Source organism: Callionymus lyra, chromosome 16 (genome assembly GCF_982586985.1).
Source record: "Callionymus lyra chromosome 16, fCalLyr1.hap1.1, whole genome shotgun sequence".
Taxonomy (NCBI): Eukaryota; Metazoa; Chordata; class Actinopteri; order Syngnathiformes; family Callionymidae; genus Callionymus; species Callionymus lyra.
In genome coordinates this window covers 21,418,363-21,433,795 of record NC_141833.1, presented here as the reverse complement: position 1 = coordinate 21,433,795, position 15,433 = coordinate 21,418,363, and the positions used below count along the sequence as shown (strand labels likewise).

General features: G+C 42.4%; 1 protein-coding gene across 2 annotated transcripts in view; it reads right to left on the bottom strand.

The window, feature by feature from the left end:
• Positions 1-15,433, bottom strand: part of skila (SKI-like proto-oncogene a) — a 46,275-nt gene that overhangs the window by 10,450 nt on the left and 20,392 nt on the right. Inside the window, exons 3-4 of one of the 2 annotated variants that reach the window (XM_087811587.1) lie at positions 2,020-2,112; positions 1,545-1,630 (exon numbers count right to left, since the gene is read on the bottom strand). In XM_087811587.1, coding sequence (XP_087667713.1) covers positions 1,545-1,630; positions 2,020-2,112 — 179 coding nt within the window. The remainder of the gene's footprint in view (positions 1-1,544; positions 1,631-2,019; positions 2,113-15,433) is intronic. The other variant, XM_087811588.1, reaches the window with a different exon arrangement.

Sequence of the window (15,433 nt, the reverse complement as noted above, 5' to 3'; positions counted from 1 at the left end):
CTCAGATGCGATTGAATAATGTACGTCCTACAAGTGTTGGGCTAATGGATGCCGTGGTAACCCAAATACCACGCTAAGTGCTGCGGGACTCCTCGCACGCCGTGAGGAGAGTCTTCCCTCCGAGGCCGGTCTGGACCGGTTTCCCCGGGTCGCGGCGCTCGTAGGGGACTCTAATCCTGAGGTCTGCGTGCCTCCCGGTCCAGCCGGTCACATGCAGACGCGGCGGCGCCAAAAACCGACCGAATCCAGTTTTTAATCTGGGTCAGATTACTGGGCTGTGCTTTCCAAAGAAACACAGGCGTCGAGGACGGATAGAGAGTAAAAAAAAAAGGGGGATAATAGGGAGGAAAAGGGACGATGGAGCGAACGACCAGGACAGATCCATCTAATGAAGTATCACAACAACATGGAGCTGCATTAATCATATAAACACGCCTGAAACACTGGTGGAGGATCTGAAGGAGTCAGGATTACGGCTCATTACTTCTATAATCCTTCACTTCAGAGCGAGAAAACCACACATATAGTGCTTGAATAAGTATGAATATTTGTATTTTGACCAGCTGTCATTGATTAATTAATAGATTTTGATCCATAACAACTCGAAACAGACGTGATTTGAGACAAAACTCTCTTTCAAAACCATGTATTTAACGACATACAAATATATTCAACTAAAAAAAAGATTTTAAAACCGTGTTTTAATCATATAATGTATCATAATCATGGAAGCCAGTGAAGAGTTTTAAGGATCGGAGAAATGTGAGTACTTCTACTTATATAAAAGTATCTTTGATCTAAAAATGTATTCAAAAACTAATGTTTCCACGACATAAAAGATCCAAAAATGTATTTAAAAACAAATTTGTCTACAACATAAAAGCATCTTTGATCTAAAAATGTGTTTAAAAACTAATGGTTCCAGGACATTAAAGTATCTTTATTCTTAAAATAACCCAAACAATCTTTTTTGTGTCACAAAAGTACACTTAATCCAAAAATGTATTTAAAAAAAAAGTTTTTTGTGACTTAAACATGTCCTCCATCGGAAAATGTATTTAAAAAACAACTTTTTTACAACATTAGAGTATCCTCAATTTGAAAAAGTTATTAAATACTCGTTATTTTGTGACATAAAATGACCCTTAAAATAACAAAACCTGTTTTTTGTTCCCTCAATCTAAAGTACCTTCAACGTTTACAAAGAAAGAAAGAGCTAGCACTCTTAGCGACTAGCTCAGCTAGCAAGTTTAAAAAACAAATCGTTTCGGAGACCTTGGCTCCTGCAGGGGTTTGAGTGATGGTAAAAACAAGGCATTTATATATAAAATAATCATTTGTCTAAAAAAAAGCACTTAGTGTCAACGATAAAAGGGTGAAGAGATTTGTTTTGGAATGAAAAATGCTAGCTGCTAACGCTACGTTGGCGGGACAATTGTGTACTTAATGTGCAGGTTGTTGATACAAGCGAGTGTAGATTTATTGTGTTTTAATGTATCAAAGACGACACATTTCCACACAGTCCGAGGGTCATGTGTCAGTACCTGGGGTGCACCATGGCGGGGTGTCCGGGCTCCTCCTTGATGTCGGAGAAGAGGCGACTGAACGCCAGCGACGGCGAGGATTTACCCTGCGGAGGAAACACACTCGGGTGAGTCTGAGCGACGCCAGACGGAGGATTCTCTTCACCGTGAAGAGCTGACGTGTGTCATTGTGCAGGTGAATCATTGTGTGTGTGAGAGTGTGTGTGTGTGTGTGTGTGTGCAGCATATAATCTAATAGAGCTAATATATGCATGTATGGACGGACGTGAAGGATCATCCATCACACATCAACTGAGAGAGTCGTGAGGAGAAGAAGATAATCATGATAAAGAGCTGCTACATCATGGAGGGGTGGTGTGTGTGTGTGTGTGTGTGTGTGTGTGTTTCATAGCTGGTCTAAGAGAAGAGACGTGTCCTACTGAACATTGGGGGCGGAGCTTCTGACCTTGGCCGACATTGTCGAGGAGGAACTGACCTTTCTGGACGAGTCCGTCTCCGACGACTTGGAGGATCGAAGATCTGTGGAAGGTTTCTTCGCCTGGTTCTCCTCGTCCTCCTCCACAGACTTCTGTAACAGAGAGAGAGAGAGAGAGAGAGTCAGTATCACACGAAGAGATTTAACTTGAATTATTGACAAACAAATGTTGTCACATGATCTCAACATTAATCACATGAGACTTATTTCAATGTTCGTGTCACGAAAACAACACAACAAGAAATAAACCTTGAATGAAATATAGAATTAACTGCCAGTATTTTTTGTATTGTTCATTTTAATACCGTAAGAAAATGTACATTTTGGTACATATAGATATATTTTCAATTAAAACTATTATTAGTAGTATTATTTCTATTAATAGGAAGTTAAGTGAAGGGATATTTAAAGTATTTTGATACTAATAATTAATTATAATCATTCAAATATTGCAAACTTTCTAAAATAACTTACACATATTTAACTATTTAAATAGAGTTATTTTGTTGTCAGTCAGTAGAAATGGCTTCTATTTTTTCTACTTTTTAACTTCAATATTTGCAGTAAAAAAAGAATATAATAAGATTTATTTACATTTAAAATAACTTTATTAAATACTTAAACTGCTTTAATTAAAAAGGTTGTAATCATATATTTTTCATATTATATTTCTATTTTTTTGTAAGAGGTAAAATGCATCTTAAATATAATAATAAGTATAAAAACATTATAGAAAACAGGTCACAGATTCCAATCTAATTTTAAACGACATACACTTCAGCCTCATTGGATCGTCATCGCAAGCGACATGTTTATTTATCAGCATCAATTAACGTCTTTCCGAATGTAGGTCACTTCGCTGGAGTCTCATGTTGACTCGCGGCGACCAGAGACGCCACGTCCGGCGTGTGTCGGACGAGTCACCTCGAGACATCGTCCTCGCTCGTGATGGAGGGATAACGTCCAGCAGGGAGAGGGAGGGAGAGATGAAGACGAATGCTGTTTGAAGGAGAGGAAATGAAGACGAACGACGAGACGAGAGGCCCGAGCGTCTCCGAGCGTCTTCTGCCCACGAGAATCATGGGTAAACACGGTCGGAGACGCTCGACGTAAAGACGTGAGTCGAGCGCCTATGATTCGTTGTGTCAACTTCCTCCTGATCCCTGCGTGTCCAGTCAACACCAGTCGTGTCGGAGGTTTCCTCGAGCAGATCCAGGACACGAGCTGATGCTTATCTGACTCGGCTCAGACGGAGCAGCTTTCTAGCAGCGCCAGGAATGACGGACCACTACCTCTGCCAAGGAGGTCAAGGATGTTGATCTTTTTCCACCGTTCACAGAAGCACTTAAGTACACATAAAGGAAAGTAGTCATATGTGCTGTGAGTTGAGCTCCTTGGCAGAGGTATGTGTTGTCCAACTGCTTGCTTTGTATTCATTTAGATTTTCTGTTTGTTTAATATCCATTAAGAATAAATAATAATATAATAATAATAATAATAATAAATCTGTTGATACGCATCATGATACAGGGTCAACGATACGATATATCGTGATACTGTAGTAACAAGTATATACGTGTAGTATTGTCAAGTACTTGACTCTAGTGTTGTAGTATTTACAGACCACATGACTCTTGATGAAGTCGTAACTAATTTCATTTGTTTTCAAACCAAAATATGTCCAAACATCAGCTTTAAAAGCTGCTGGACTCACTGTATCCTCTCGTCCTCAGTCGTAACTAATTTCATTTGTTTTCAAAACAAAATATGTCCAAACATCAGCTTTAAAAGCTGCTGGTCTCACTGTATCCTCTCGTCCTCAGTCGTAATTGCTTACATTTGTTTTCAAACCAAAATATGTCCAAACATCCGCTTTAAAAGCTGCTGGACTCACTGTATCCTCTTGTCCTCAGTTGTAACTTCTTTCATTTGTTTTCAAACCAAAATATGTCCAAACATCAGCTTTAAAAGCTGCTGGAGTCACTGTATCCTCTTGTCCTCAGTCGTAACTTCTTTCATTTGTTTTCAAACCAAAATATGTTCAAACATCAGCTTTAAAAGCTGCTGGAGTCACTGTATCCTCTTGTCCTCAGTCGTAACTGCTTTCATTTGTTTTCAAACCAAAATATGTCCAAACATCAGCTTTAAAAGCTGCTGGACTCACTGTATCCTCTTGTCCTCAGTCGTAACTTCTTTCATTCGTTTTCAAACCAAAATATGTTCAAACATCAGCTTTAAAAGCTGCTGGAGTCACTGTATCCTCTTGTCCTCAGTCGTAACTGCTTTCATTTGTTTTCAAACTAAAACATTTCCAAACGTCAGCTCTAAAAAAGCTGCTGGACTCACTGTATCCTCTCGTCCTCAGTCGACGCCGGGACCTGGCGGAATGTATTTCTTCCTTTAGCTGTGGCGGACGTAATTTAATGGCAACACTAAAATTAACATAAATGCCGCTAATATTTGTACGTTATTTGTAAATAAAAATGTTTTAAAACATACAATTATTTTATACACACGTTATTGAAATATAAAGGACAACTAAAAATAAAATGCTATTTAACGAATAATAAAGTGCGACATCTCTAGTATCACAAGGAAATAAATACACAAATCTTGATAATCAAGTGTTGCTTTTTTTCCTGTAATATTCTATCGTGGTGGAAGTAGAAAAGTCTGAAGCCAACATGTGTAGTAATCACACGGATGAATACGACTCTGACGTCGATCCATTAAGAGTCGCACACATCCGTTCCCCGCCGTCTAAACACACCCCAACGACACACACAAAAGCCCACTAACTTCTGTGTGCACTTGTGTGCGTGTGTGTGCGTGTGTGTGTGTGTGTGTGTGTGTGTGTGTGTGCAGGGACAGTCCCGTGTTTACAAAGGTGTGCATGAATGAACACACACATGCAAATAGAACAGGCTGGAGCCATATGTGCCGCCAGGTGTGTGTTTGTGCACAGAAGGGGCTCGTCTCTGCAGGAGCCGCCGTGATTGGCCGCTTCTGGTCACATGACCGTGGCAGCACTGCAGCAGAGACAGCAGCCAGTGACGGGGCCGAGATGATGGACACGCCAATAAAAGAAAAGAAGAAGAAGCTGCTGCGGAAAATCACGTTTGATTCCCCGCGAGTGTGTTTTTTCCTGAAGCGTGACCCGTTGTCGTGTGTGTTGTTGTGTGTGTTGTTGTGTGTGGGTGTGTGGGTCCGAAGCACATCAGCCAGAGGTCGTCCTGTCTGACCCGGCGGCTGATGAGACCAGCGGATCCTTTAAGATCTCGCCGAGCGCCGCAGACTTGTTGTTTGCACAAACGGTTGTTAGATAAACACACGTGTGTTTGTGTGAAAGCTTTACTTTCTATGATGTGTTGCCAGATCCATCCCATAATCGCTTGAACACAACGAAGATCAACACAAAACCTGCATTTAGTCGTTGATAATATACACAATAAAGTATCTTTCTGCTCTTGTGCGATATCTTACTTTAAGTCATAGTATTCTTTATATATTTCAAGTCTACGTTATGTTAACATTACATTAAATTGATATTTATTTAATTTAATGTTTTTTTGTTGTGTTATTGTCCTAGTACTTTATGTGTAACATTAACATCATTTAAAAATAAAACCAAGTAAAGATGATTGTCAACTGTGTATTTATGACATGATGGATATATAAATATTAAAAAAAAACCTCATACAATAACACGTGAGATAAATCAGACGCTTCTTTTAGCACCATTTAAAATGAAAATATTATAAAGAAAAATATATGTTTGTACTGTAAGACTGTACTTTAAACCGTAAATCACAAGGAAATAATTACAAATACAAATAGAGATTTTGTTTTCTAGAAAGTACAGATACTTTACCTAAGTGTCCAGGGAGAAAATGGTGAGAATCTATATTAATATGGTGTAACAAGGTTAAAGGAACACTATAAGGTGGAAACATAACAAACCTTCACAACATCAGGAGAACAACAAAGTATATCATCAGCTAAAGTACTTGTTTATCTACGATTTATGGTCGCGTTGGAGACGACAAAAGACGAGAGAAAAGCAAGAAATTAATCCAAACAAAGTCCCGAATAAATAAAATTAAAAAACGACTTTTGTAAATGAATGTTGGTAGAAAAAAGTTAATACTGTGTCCTAGTGTTCTACTAATGGTCGCTCCTGTGCTTCTGCTCACCTGACAGTTGACAACTTAACACCCACCACCCACTCTCTCTCACACACACACACACACACACTCACACACACACACACTCGCTCATTATTCCTGCTGGTCTGTGCTTCTCTTAATGAGTGTGTGCGGCTGCAAGCGTTTGCACATTTCCACTCGTCTGTTTTTCTCCCTCTGGTTTCTTCTCAGCCCCCAGACCTGCTTTATTAACACCAAGTCGCTACTTTGTAGTAATCTGTAATAATGAAGCGCGCACACACATGCGCACACACATGCACACACACACACATCTCAGCACCATCAACACTCGTCGGCCTTTTGTCAAAGCAAAGTCTCCTTATGACAATGTGGATTAGCATTCCTTACACTCCACCCTTCTTACAAACCACCAGCAGTCTGCCTGCTACACACACACACACACACACACACACACACACACACACACACACACACACACACACACACACACACACACACACACACACACACACACACACACACACACACACACACACACACACACACACACACACACACACAAGGAAGAGGATGATCTTGGGGAAGAAGATGAACTAAGGAAGAGGAAGAACATGAGGAAGAAGATGAACTAAGGAAGAGGAAGATCATGAGGAAGAACATGAGGAAGAAGATGAACATGAGGAAGAGGTTGAACTAAGGAAGAGGAAGAACATGAGGAACAAAGTGAACTAAGGTAGAGGAAGGACATGAGGAAGAAGATGAACTAAGGAAGAGGAAGAACATGAGGAAGAAGATGAACTAAGGAAGAGGATGAACTAAGGAAGAGGAAGAACATGAGGAAGAAGATGAACTAAGGTAGAGGAAGAACATGAGGAAGAGGATGAACATGAGGAAGAAGATGAACATGAGGAAGAGGAAGAACATGAGGAAGAAGACAAACTAAGGAAGAGGAAGAACATGAGGAAGAGGATGAACATGAAGAAGAACATGAGGAAGAGGATAAACTAAGGAAGAGGAAGAACATGAGGAAGAGGATAAACATGAAGAAGAACATGAGGAAGAGGATAAACTAAGGAAGAGGAAGAACATGAGGAAGAAGATAAACTAAGGAAGAGGAAGAACATGAGGAAGAGGATGAACATGAGGAAGAAGATGAACATGAGGAAGAAGATAAACTAAGGAAGAGGAAGAACATGAGGAAGAGGATAAACATGAAGAAGAACATGAGGAAGAGGATAAACTAAGGAAGAGGAAGAACATGAGGAAGAAGATAAACTAAGGAAGAGGAAGAACATGAGGAAGAGGATGAACACGAGGAAGAGGATGAACACGAGGAAGAGGATGAACATGAAGAAGAACATGAGGAAGAACATGAGGAAGAACATGAGGAAGAGGAAGAACATGAAGAAGAACATGAGGAAGAAGATGAACATGATGAAGAACATGAGGAAGAGGATAAACTAAGGAAGAAGATGAAAACAAGCCACATCCATTCCCACAGAACACAGTAGGAGAGTCATTTATATCCAAATGAGTTCCTTCAGCTCCTGACGCTGGAGCTCCTGCTGACTGAACACTCGCAGCGAGATAAACTTTCCGCATGATTTTGCCGCCGCTTCAAAAATAAACATGATTCCTCACGACGCGACTCAAGTCTGAAGATCAAAGCGCAGAAAACTTTTAACAGCTGAAGACGTTTTTATCAATTATTAACCAGAGCTTCGCTCCAACATGGAGCGTCACCACTTTTATAGAGATGAAGGCGAAGAAGAGAGTGCAGTCGAGGTGGAGAGGTAGAACCAAACATGGCGTCACAGTAGAAGCCAGAGTGAGAAGTTTATAGGAGAGTAACGGTTACTAGAGGAGTGAGAGAAGATCGATATATCGATTTTTTTATCTTCAACATACCGTCTCATTTTTATGGGAATTCAATAAAGTTTAACATACAAAAATCCACGCCGTTTTGTTAGTTTTGTGTTGCGATTACACTCCTGGCCACCAGATGGCAGCAGTCATTACATTCTCCGCAGCCAACGCAAAAATTCCCCACGATGTCTGAGGACGAGAGGATACAGTCGAGTCCAGCAGCTTTCAACGTTGATGTTTGGACATATTTTGGTTTGAAAACAAATGATAGCAGTTACGACTGAGGACGAGAGGATACAGTGAGTCCAGCCGCTGTTAAAGCTGATGTTTGGACATATTTTGGTTTGAAAACAAATGATAGCAGTTACGACTGAGGACGAGAGGATACAGTGAGTCCAGCAGCTTTTAAAGCTGATGTTTGGACATATTTTGGTTTGAAAACAAATGAAAGCAGTTACGACTGAGGACGAGAGGATACAGTGAGTCCAGCAGCTTTTAAAGCTGATGTTTGGACATCTTCTGTCTTTCAGTTTCGTAAGAAAACTTTGTAAAGTCCTTAAAACACTGGAGCTTTTTCATCCTATATTTCCCTCGTTTATTTTTCAGTCTCCACCACTCATTTTTCTTCATCCCCCTTTCTTTGTTTTGACGTCCCGTCAGAACCGTCACACTATAATCTAAGAGTCGTTACTGAGGTTTGTTAAGATCGGAAATTATGAATTAAACCCTTTCAACGTCAATCTTCATAATTTTGTCAAGGATAGTCTTGCGTCAACAAACGTCCACACACACCAGTCCACTCCTCGACACACACTGACACACTCCGACACACACCGACGCACACAAAAGCACACACAGTTCCCGGGTCAAGCCTCCGACCCCCTTCTGCGCCCGAGTCACGTGGAGCGTCCGGATGACTTGTCGTCTTCAGCTCGCTCGCACAGACGCAGACACACTCGGCTATAAATACACATGTGCTCTTCATACATGCATAATACAACACACACACACACACACACACACACACACACACACACACACACACACACACACACGCTCGCACAACACTGACACACTTAACTCCTGACTTCAGAACACACCTGCAGCTGTGTGCCGCCGGTAAACAAGTTGTAAACAATCTTTTCCATCTTTATTGACTCACTGAGGGAAACGTCAATAAGACGTGTCTGGACGTTCTGACCCGATACGACGAGAACAACACGACAAGAACAACACGACGAGAACAACACGACGAGAACAACACGACGAGAACAACACGACGAGAACACGACGACGAGAACAACACGACGAGAACACGACGACGAGAACAACACGACGAGAACAACACGACGAGAACAACACGACGAGAACAACACGACGAGAACAACACGACGAGAACACCACGACGAGAACACCACGACGAGAACAACACGACGAGAACACGACGACGAGAACAACACGACGAGAACAACACGACGAGAACAACACGACGAGAACAACACGATGAGAACAACATGACGAGAACACCACGACGAGAACACCACGACGAGAACACCACGACGAGAACAACACGACGAGAACACCACGACGAGAACACCACGACGAGAACACCACGACGAGAACACCACGACGAGAACACCACGACGAGAACAACACGACGAGAACAACACGACGAGAACACCACGACGAGAACACCACGACGAGAACACCACGACGAGAACAACCCGACGAGAACAACACGACGAGAACAACACGACGAGAACACCACGACGAGAACAACACGACGAGAACAACACGACGAGAACAACACGACGAGAACACGACGACGAGAACAACACGACGAGAACAACACGACGAGAACAACACGACGAGAACACGACGACGAGAACAACACGACGAGAACAACACGACGAGAACAACACGACGAGAACAACATGACGAGAACAACACGACGAGAACAACACGACGAGAACAACATGACGAGAACAACACGACGAGAACAACACGACGAGAACACCACGACGAGAACAACACGACGAGAACAACACGACGAGAACAACACGACGAGAACAACACGACGAGAACACGACGACGAGAACAACACGACGAGAACAACACGACGAGAACAACACGACACACGGATGATTGACGAGTCGAATGTTCGAGACTCCGCCCACAGAATCGTTAGCCAGTGACGCCCGATCAATGACGTCCCTATTGGTTCATTTAGAAACACGTGAATGGAAATAAATTTTCGCTAAAAGTCCGACTTAATAAATCAACTACAGTCCAAGATGGCCGCCAACAACAACAACTACCAATCAAAGTAGTTTTGGTTTTGAGCTCAAATTGATTTTAAAGTCCTGTTATTAAAATAATAAATGCTAAATAATCAATTATAGTTCTCAAAAAACTGTAATTAAATAACAATTCTTTAAGGACAACAACTTTAATGGGAAACTTGAATATGAAAATCGAAATTTAAAAAAGTAGGTCAACCTGCTGTAGGGGGGTCTAATGTTAGCAGAAAGCCTTTTTTTTAATGAAGCCTGGTCAATCATTGAATATTATTTCAAAGTTAAGTTAAATCGAATTATCAGGAACTTTTTCTCCTTGAAGCACAAACCTTCCCCTTGGAATGTTTCAACAATGACTTATAAACCCTCGTCAGAATATCCTTTGAACAACAAGGCATCATGGGTAAAATTCTTTCTGCATACTTAAAGAAACTGTGCAGGCTGAATGTGGCCCCTGGCCTTTGGAAGGTTAAAGTATTTTTTCAGTAACAATCCTGTCTTTTTATTGGTCTTTGCTTCTAAAAGTAGTCGCTGACCGACCGAGGCTCGACCCCCTGAGGTTTTCATCTCGAGATCAAGACTCCAACGACTCTGGAATTCAGGTCATGAGTCTTTGACGTCATGATTTATGGCTCGGTTTGATCCCGATCTTTTACACGATGATATTTCCCGACATCTCTCTCCGATATCAAGGTGTCTGAGGTCTTTTCTCCTTAAGTTCCATCTGTAAAGACCTGAAACCCTTCGGTCTTGGTCTGGTTTTCGCTAGAAAGCCAAGAATGTCTCGGTGAAAAAAAACCCAGAGTCATCATGTCGACTGGATGTCTCCGTAAGAAGTCTTGACCTCGTCTTGCTCTTGACCCCTTATCTCGTCAGGGTCTCTACCTCTGACAGTCTTGATCTTATCAGGGTCACAGATAAGCCCATCTACACGACAAACCCAAGGATGCGGCGTCGTCGGCTAGAACGCCACATCTGCAGAAAAAAAAACGCAAAAGGCTGAAGACGAATCTTATCTGGGCCACAATAAATGTCGCGCTGACCTTTCATCTCGCGGCGACCACGCTCGGCTGCGAGTGAACTTCAAAATGCGGAAAACACAACAATAAAGGCTGAAACAAACCCGGTGTCACGGTCTGGCCCAGGGGACCGACATAGAGGTCTGAACTGTGCCACCCATCCTCCCCCCCTTTCGAGTCCTTCACGAGGATGGTATTCAACGAGGGGGGGGGGGGGCTGGCAGCCGGAGTGGACTGTGAAGTAGCAGGAAGTCCAGAGTCTTTATTTGGTGCCTTCAGACACGGAGGACGGAAAGAACATTCGCAGACATTTCGAGTCAGTCACGCCCTGTCTGTTTCTAGACCACATCCTGTTCTGCTCCAAACAACCTCCATGTCGAAGACACAAACACGTTTGGTGGCCAAAAGAATCTCAGTGGTCTGGAAACGTCTCTGCGAACCAAAGGTTCTGACACCTGAACCCCGCGGATCTGGATCTCGGCGGGTCCTACCTGCCCCCCCCCCCCTCGGCCTCGGAGACGCTGGAGGCATTTTTATGAGAGTCTTTATCCAATAAGCCATTCATCCGTGGACCTGGACGTGCACTTTGCTTGAGCGGATAGATCAATAACAGCCCACGAGGGAACCCGGGGCAGTAAAGTCGGGCGTTTAAAGGACTAGTTTTTATTGAAGCCATTATTGTCTCGAACCCTCCTGTGGAATCTGATGATTCAATTTAGTTTAATTTCAAGTGCAATCATCAGAGGCGTTGAAATGTCGCCAGAATCAACATCGAGTTCAGTATCAAGTAGAAGTAGAAGTATTCCTGTAAAAGAGTTTGACCTTGAACTCTGAGAATTCCTAAGTCTTATCTTGGTATCACCTTTTAGTACCTCCTGCTCTCTACGCTCGGCTGGAGAGCGAGTCGACCCAGAGTGTTTACAAGAGGTGTACGAGTTACTTCTGGTGTTTACGTTGACAAACTACTTTGTATTCGTTTACATTAATAAACTTTCAGTCCTGGACTTTATTTATCCAGTATTTCTGTTGACACGTCAAACATGTGTCTTAGCTACTGTGTTCAGACAGGAAACAGCCGTTGAAAGCAATATTCTTTAAGTATGGTTTTGACATGACACCGTTCAACGAACATTTCAGTGCTGACTAAAATCACTTTCTGACTCAAGTACATATACAGGTATGTGTAGTATTGTCCAGTACTTGACTCTGGTGTTGTAGTATTTACAGACCACATGACTCTTGACAAAGTCGTAACCGTTTTTATTTGTTTTCAAACTAAAATATGTCCAAACATCAGCTTTAAAAGCTAATACTGTATCCTCTCGTCCTCAGTTGTAACTGTTTTCATTCGTTTTCAAACCAAAATATGTACAAACATCAGCTTTAAAAGCTAATACTGTATCCTCTCGTCCTCAGTTGTAACTGTTTTCATTTGTTTTCAAACCAAAATATGTACAAACATCAGCTTTAAAAGCTGCTGGAGTCACTGTATCCTCTCGTCCTCAGTCGTAACTGCTTTTATATATTTTCAAACCAAAATATGTCCAAACATCAGCTTTAAAAGCTAATACTGTATCCTCTCGTCCTCAGTTGTAACTGTTTTCATTTGTTTTCAAACCAAAATATGTACAAACATCAGCTTTAAAAGCTGCTGGACTCACTGCATCCTCTCGTCCTCAGTAATTAAAAAAAATTATACATTGCTGTTGAATATCGATACAGTATTGTGCAAATAAAATACTATTTTTAAGACAGTGGTCAAACCTTTAGGCAAATTTAGGACTGTATTTAAAGGGTTAAATGACTTGTTTTAGAGGAAGGTTACATGTGTGATCCAGGCGTCTACAGCTTCATCAACTGAAGGTTCTAAGATAAAGAAACTGAAGCGTCACCTCCTCACAGCAGCTGACTCAGAGTAGAAACTAAACACAGCGAAAAATCCCAGACTTTCTAGCGTCAGTGACTCAACAACAATATTGTTTTTTTTCACTGTGAGGACAATAATCACGTCACACGACCCGAGGCGTCGAGATAAGGCTCGAGGAAACCAGTCGGGTCGAGGACAGGAGGTTCCGACAGGTGGAGACGATCAGACGATCGGGAAACGGAAGAAAAAAATGAAAAAAAAACACCGACATCCTTGTTTGTCGGCAGCCCCGGCCCAGACTAACACACCTGTTCCTCCTCCTTCTGTCGTCTGGGACGACCGACCAGAGCCAGACGGGTTTGGTGATAAACATCAGCCAGACGAGTCATGCCAGACTCACACTCACACACACACACACACACACAATCACACACACACATAGATAAGAACAGGTTGATTCCCAACTAGCTTTGGCTTCAGGCCCGGGGCACATTTTTGTGCCACATGGGCGCTCTGTCTAGACGTTTGTAAGAGAGCACGTCAACACACACACACACACACACCCTGCCAACATGTTGTGTAACTTCCTCTTGGGCTCCGGTGTCAGTCGGACATGTAACAATCCAGCGAGGGACGTAACCATCAGCACACACGCATCCGAGAAGGAATTTTTTCCATTAATCTGAATTTAATAACATGAGCCGACAATAAATCTAGTGACACATTAACACAAATCATGGTTGACGGACAAAGGTTACAACTTCTTCTAGATTTTTCAGTTTCCTTCCCAGTCACGGAACCTTTTTAGAAACCTTCTAGAAAAGGATTGACAAATAACTATAACTTACTGAATGTTCTCGACTGTACCGGGTTCGTGTTGCATTTCGACCCGCATTGTGCGTCGACGCAGAACCCACTAGGCTCTGGTTCCGAGCTAACCGAGTCAGCACGTCAAGGGTGACGTCGACCTACTGTCGGCTACAGCTCGGTCGGAGAGTAGCATCATCAGCGCGACTCCCAACACAAGAAAGAAATCCGCCATTTCTAAAGAAAAACACTGCTAGAAGGTCCAAAAAATGTGTTCAGTGGTCTGCGAACAGGTACCAGGGTCGGTGGAAACGCAACCTCATAGTAGTAGTAGGTCAAGCAAGGCTGGACTTGTGTAGTAGAAACAAGTGCCATTAGTTTCCAGATGTTTGGCGATGAGAACCTTGGACTCTCTGGACCTCTGCGCTGATGACCTACTGCTTGATCTGTGGCTGTGAACCACACGTCTATTCCTGAGGCAGAAAAATAAAACAACTTTTTTGGATTCAAAATAAACGATTGGATGATACGTCAAATGTTTTGAGACAGTTGGTAAATAACCACGTCTACCTTTAAACGCAGATAATGGCGTCCATTAACCATGAAGAGAATCAATCCAACTTCACGTAGATTTAAACCCCTTGATAACGAATATAAACAAAAACTATTGAAAGTCCAGATACGAAGGTTCTCCTCCAACAAGCTGCTGTACTCACTGTATCCTCTCGTCCTCAGTCGTAACTGCTTTCATTTGTTTTCAAACCAAAATATGTCCAAACATCAGCTTTCAAAGCTGCTGGACTCACTGTATCCTCTCGTCCTCAGTCGTAACTGCTTTCATTTGTTTTCAAACCAAAATATGTCCAAACATCAGCTTTAAAAGCTGCTGGAGTCACTGTATCCTCTCGTCCTCAGTCGTAACTGCTTTCATTTGTTTTCAAACCAAAATATGTCCAAACATCTAACTGTGGTTCTGACTCAGAAACCATAAAAATAAAAAAGCCATCTCATCACGTCGATCGATTTATCCGTTTCCTCGTTCGTCCCTTTTTCGTTTTACACAATCAACTCCCGACTGATGTCTTCTGGTCCGACTGGACCACCGGCGCCGCAGAAGGACCCGGACTCGATCGGGGAAAATAAATAAACGTGAGCAGGTGGGATCTGCCGTCAGCGAGAGGAAAGAAGTGAATCAATCCCACGAGTCGATGGCTTGAAGTTCATTTATTTTTCACTGTCAATTCTCGGCTTCTCGCGGCGTAATTGGCGTCCGAGCGGATCGTTGGCGCGCGAGGCGAGCGGGTCGACGAGAACGCGAGTCTGGATGATGGGAGCCATGTGTGCCGCCATGATGATGATGATGATGATGATGATGACGGAGCGTTACTCAAA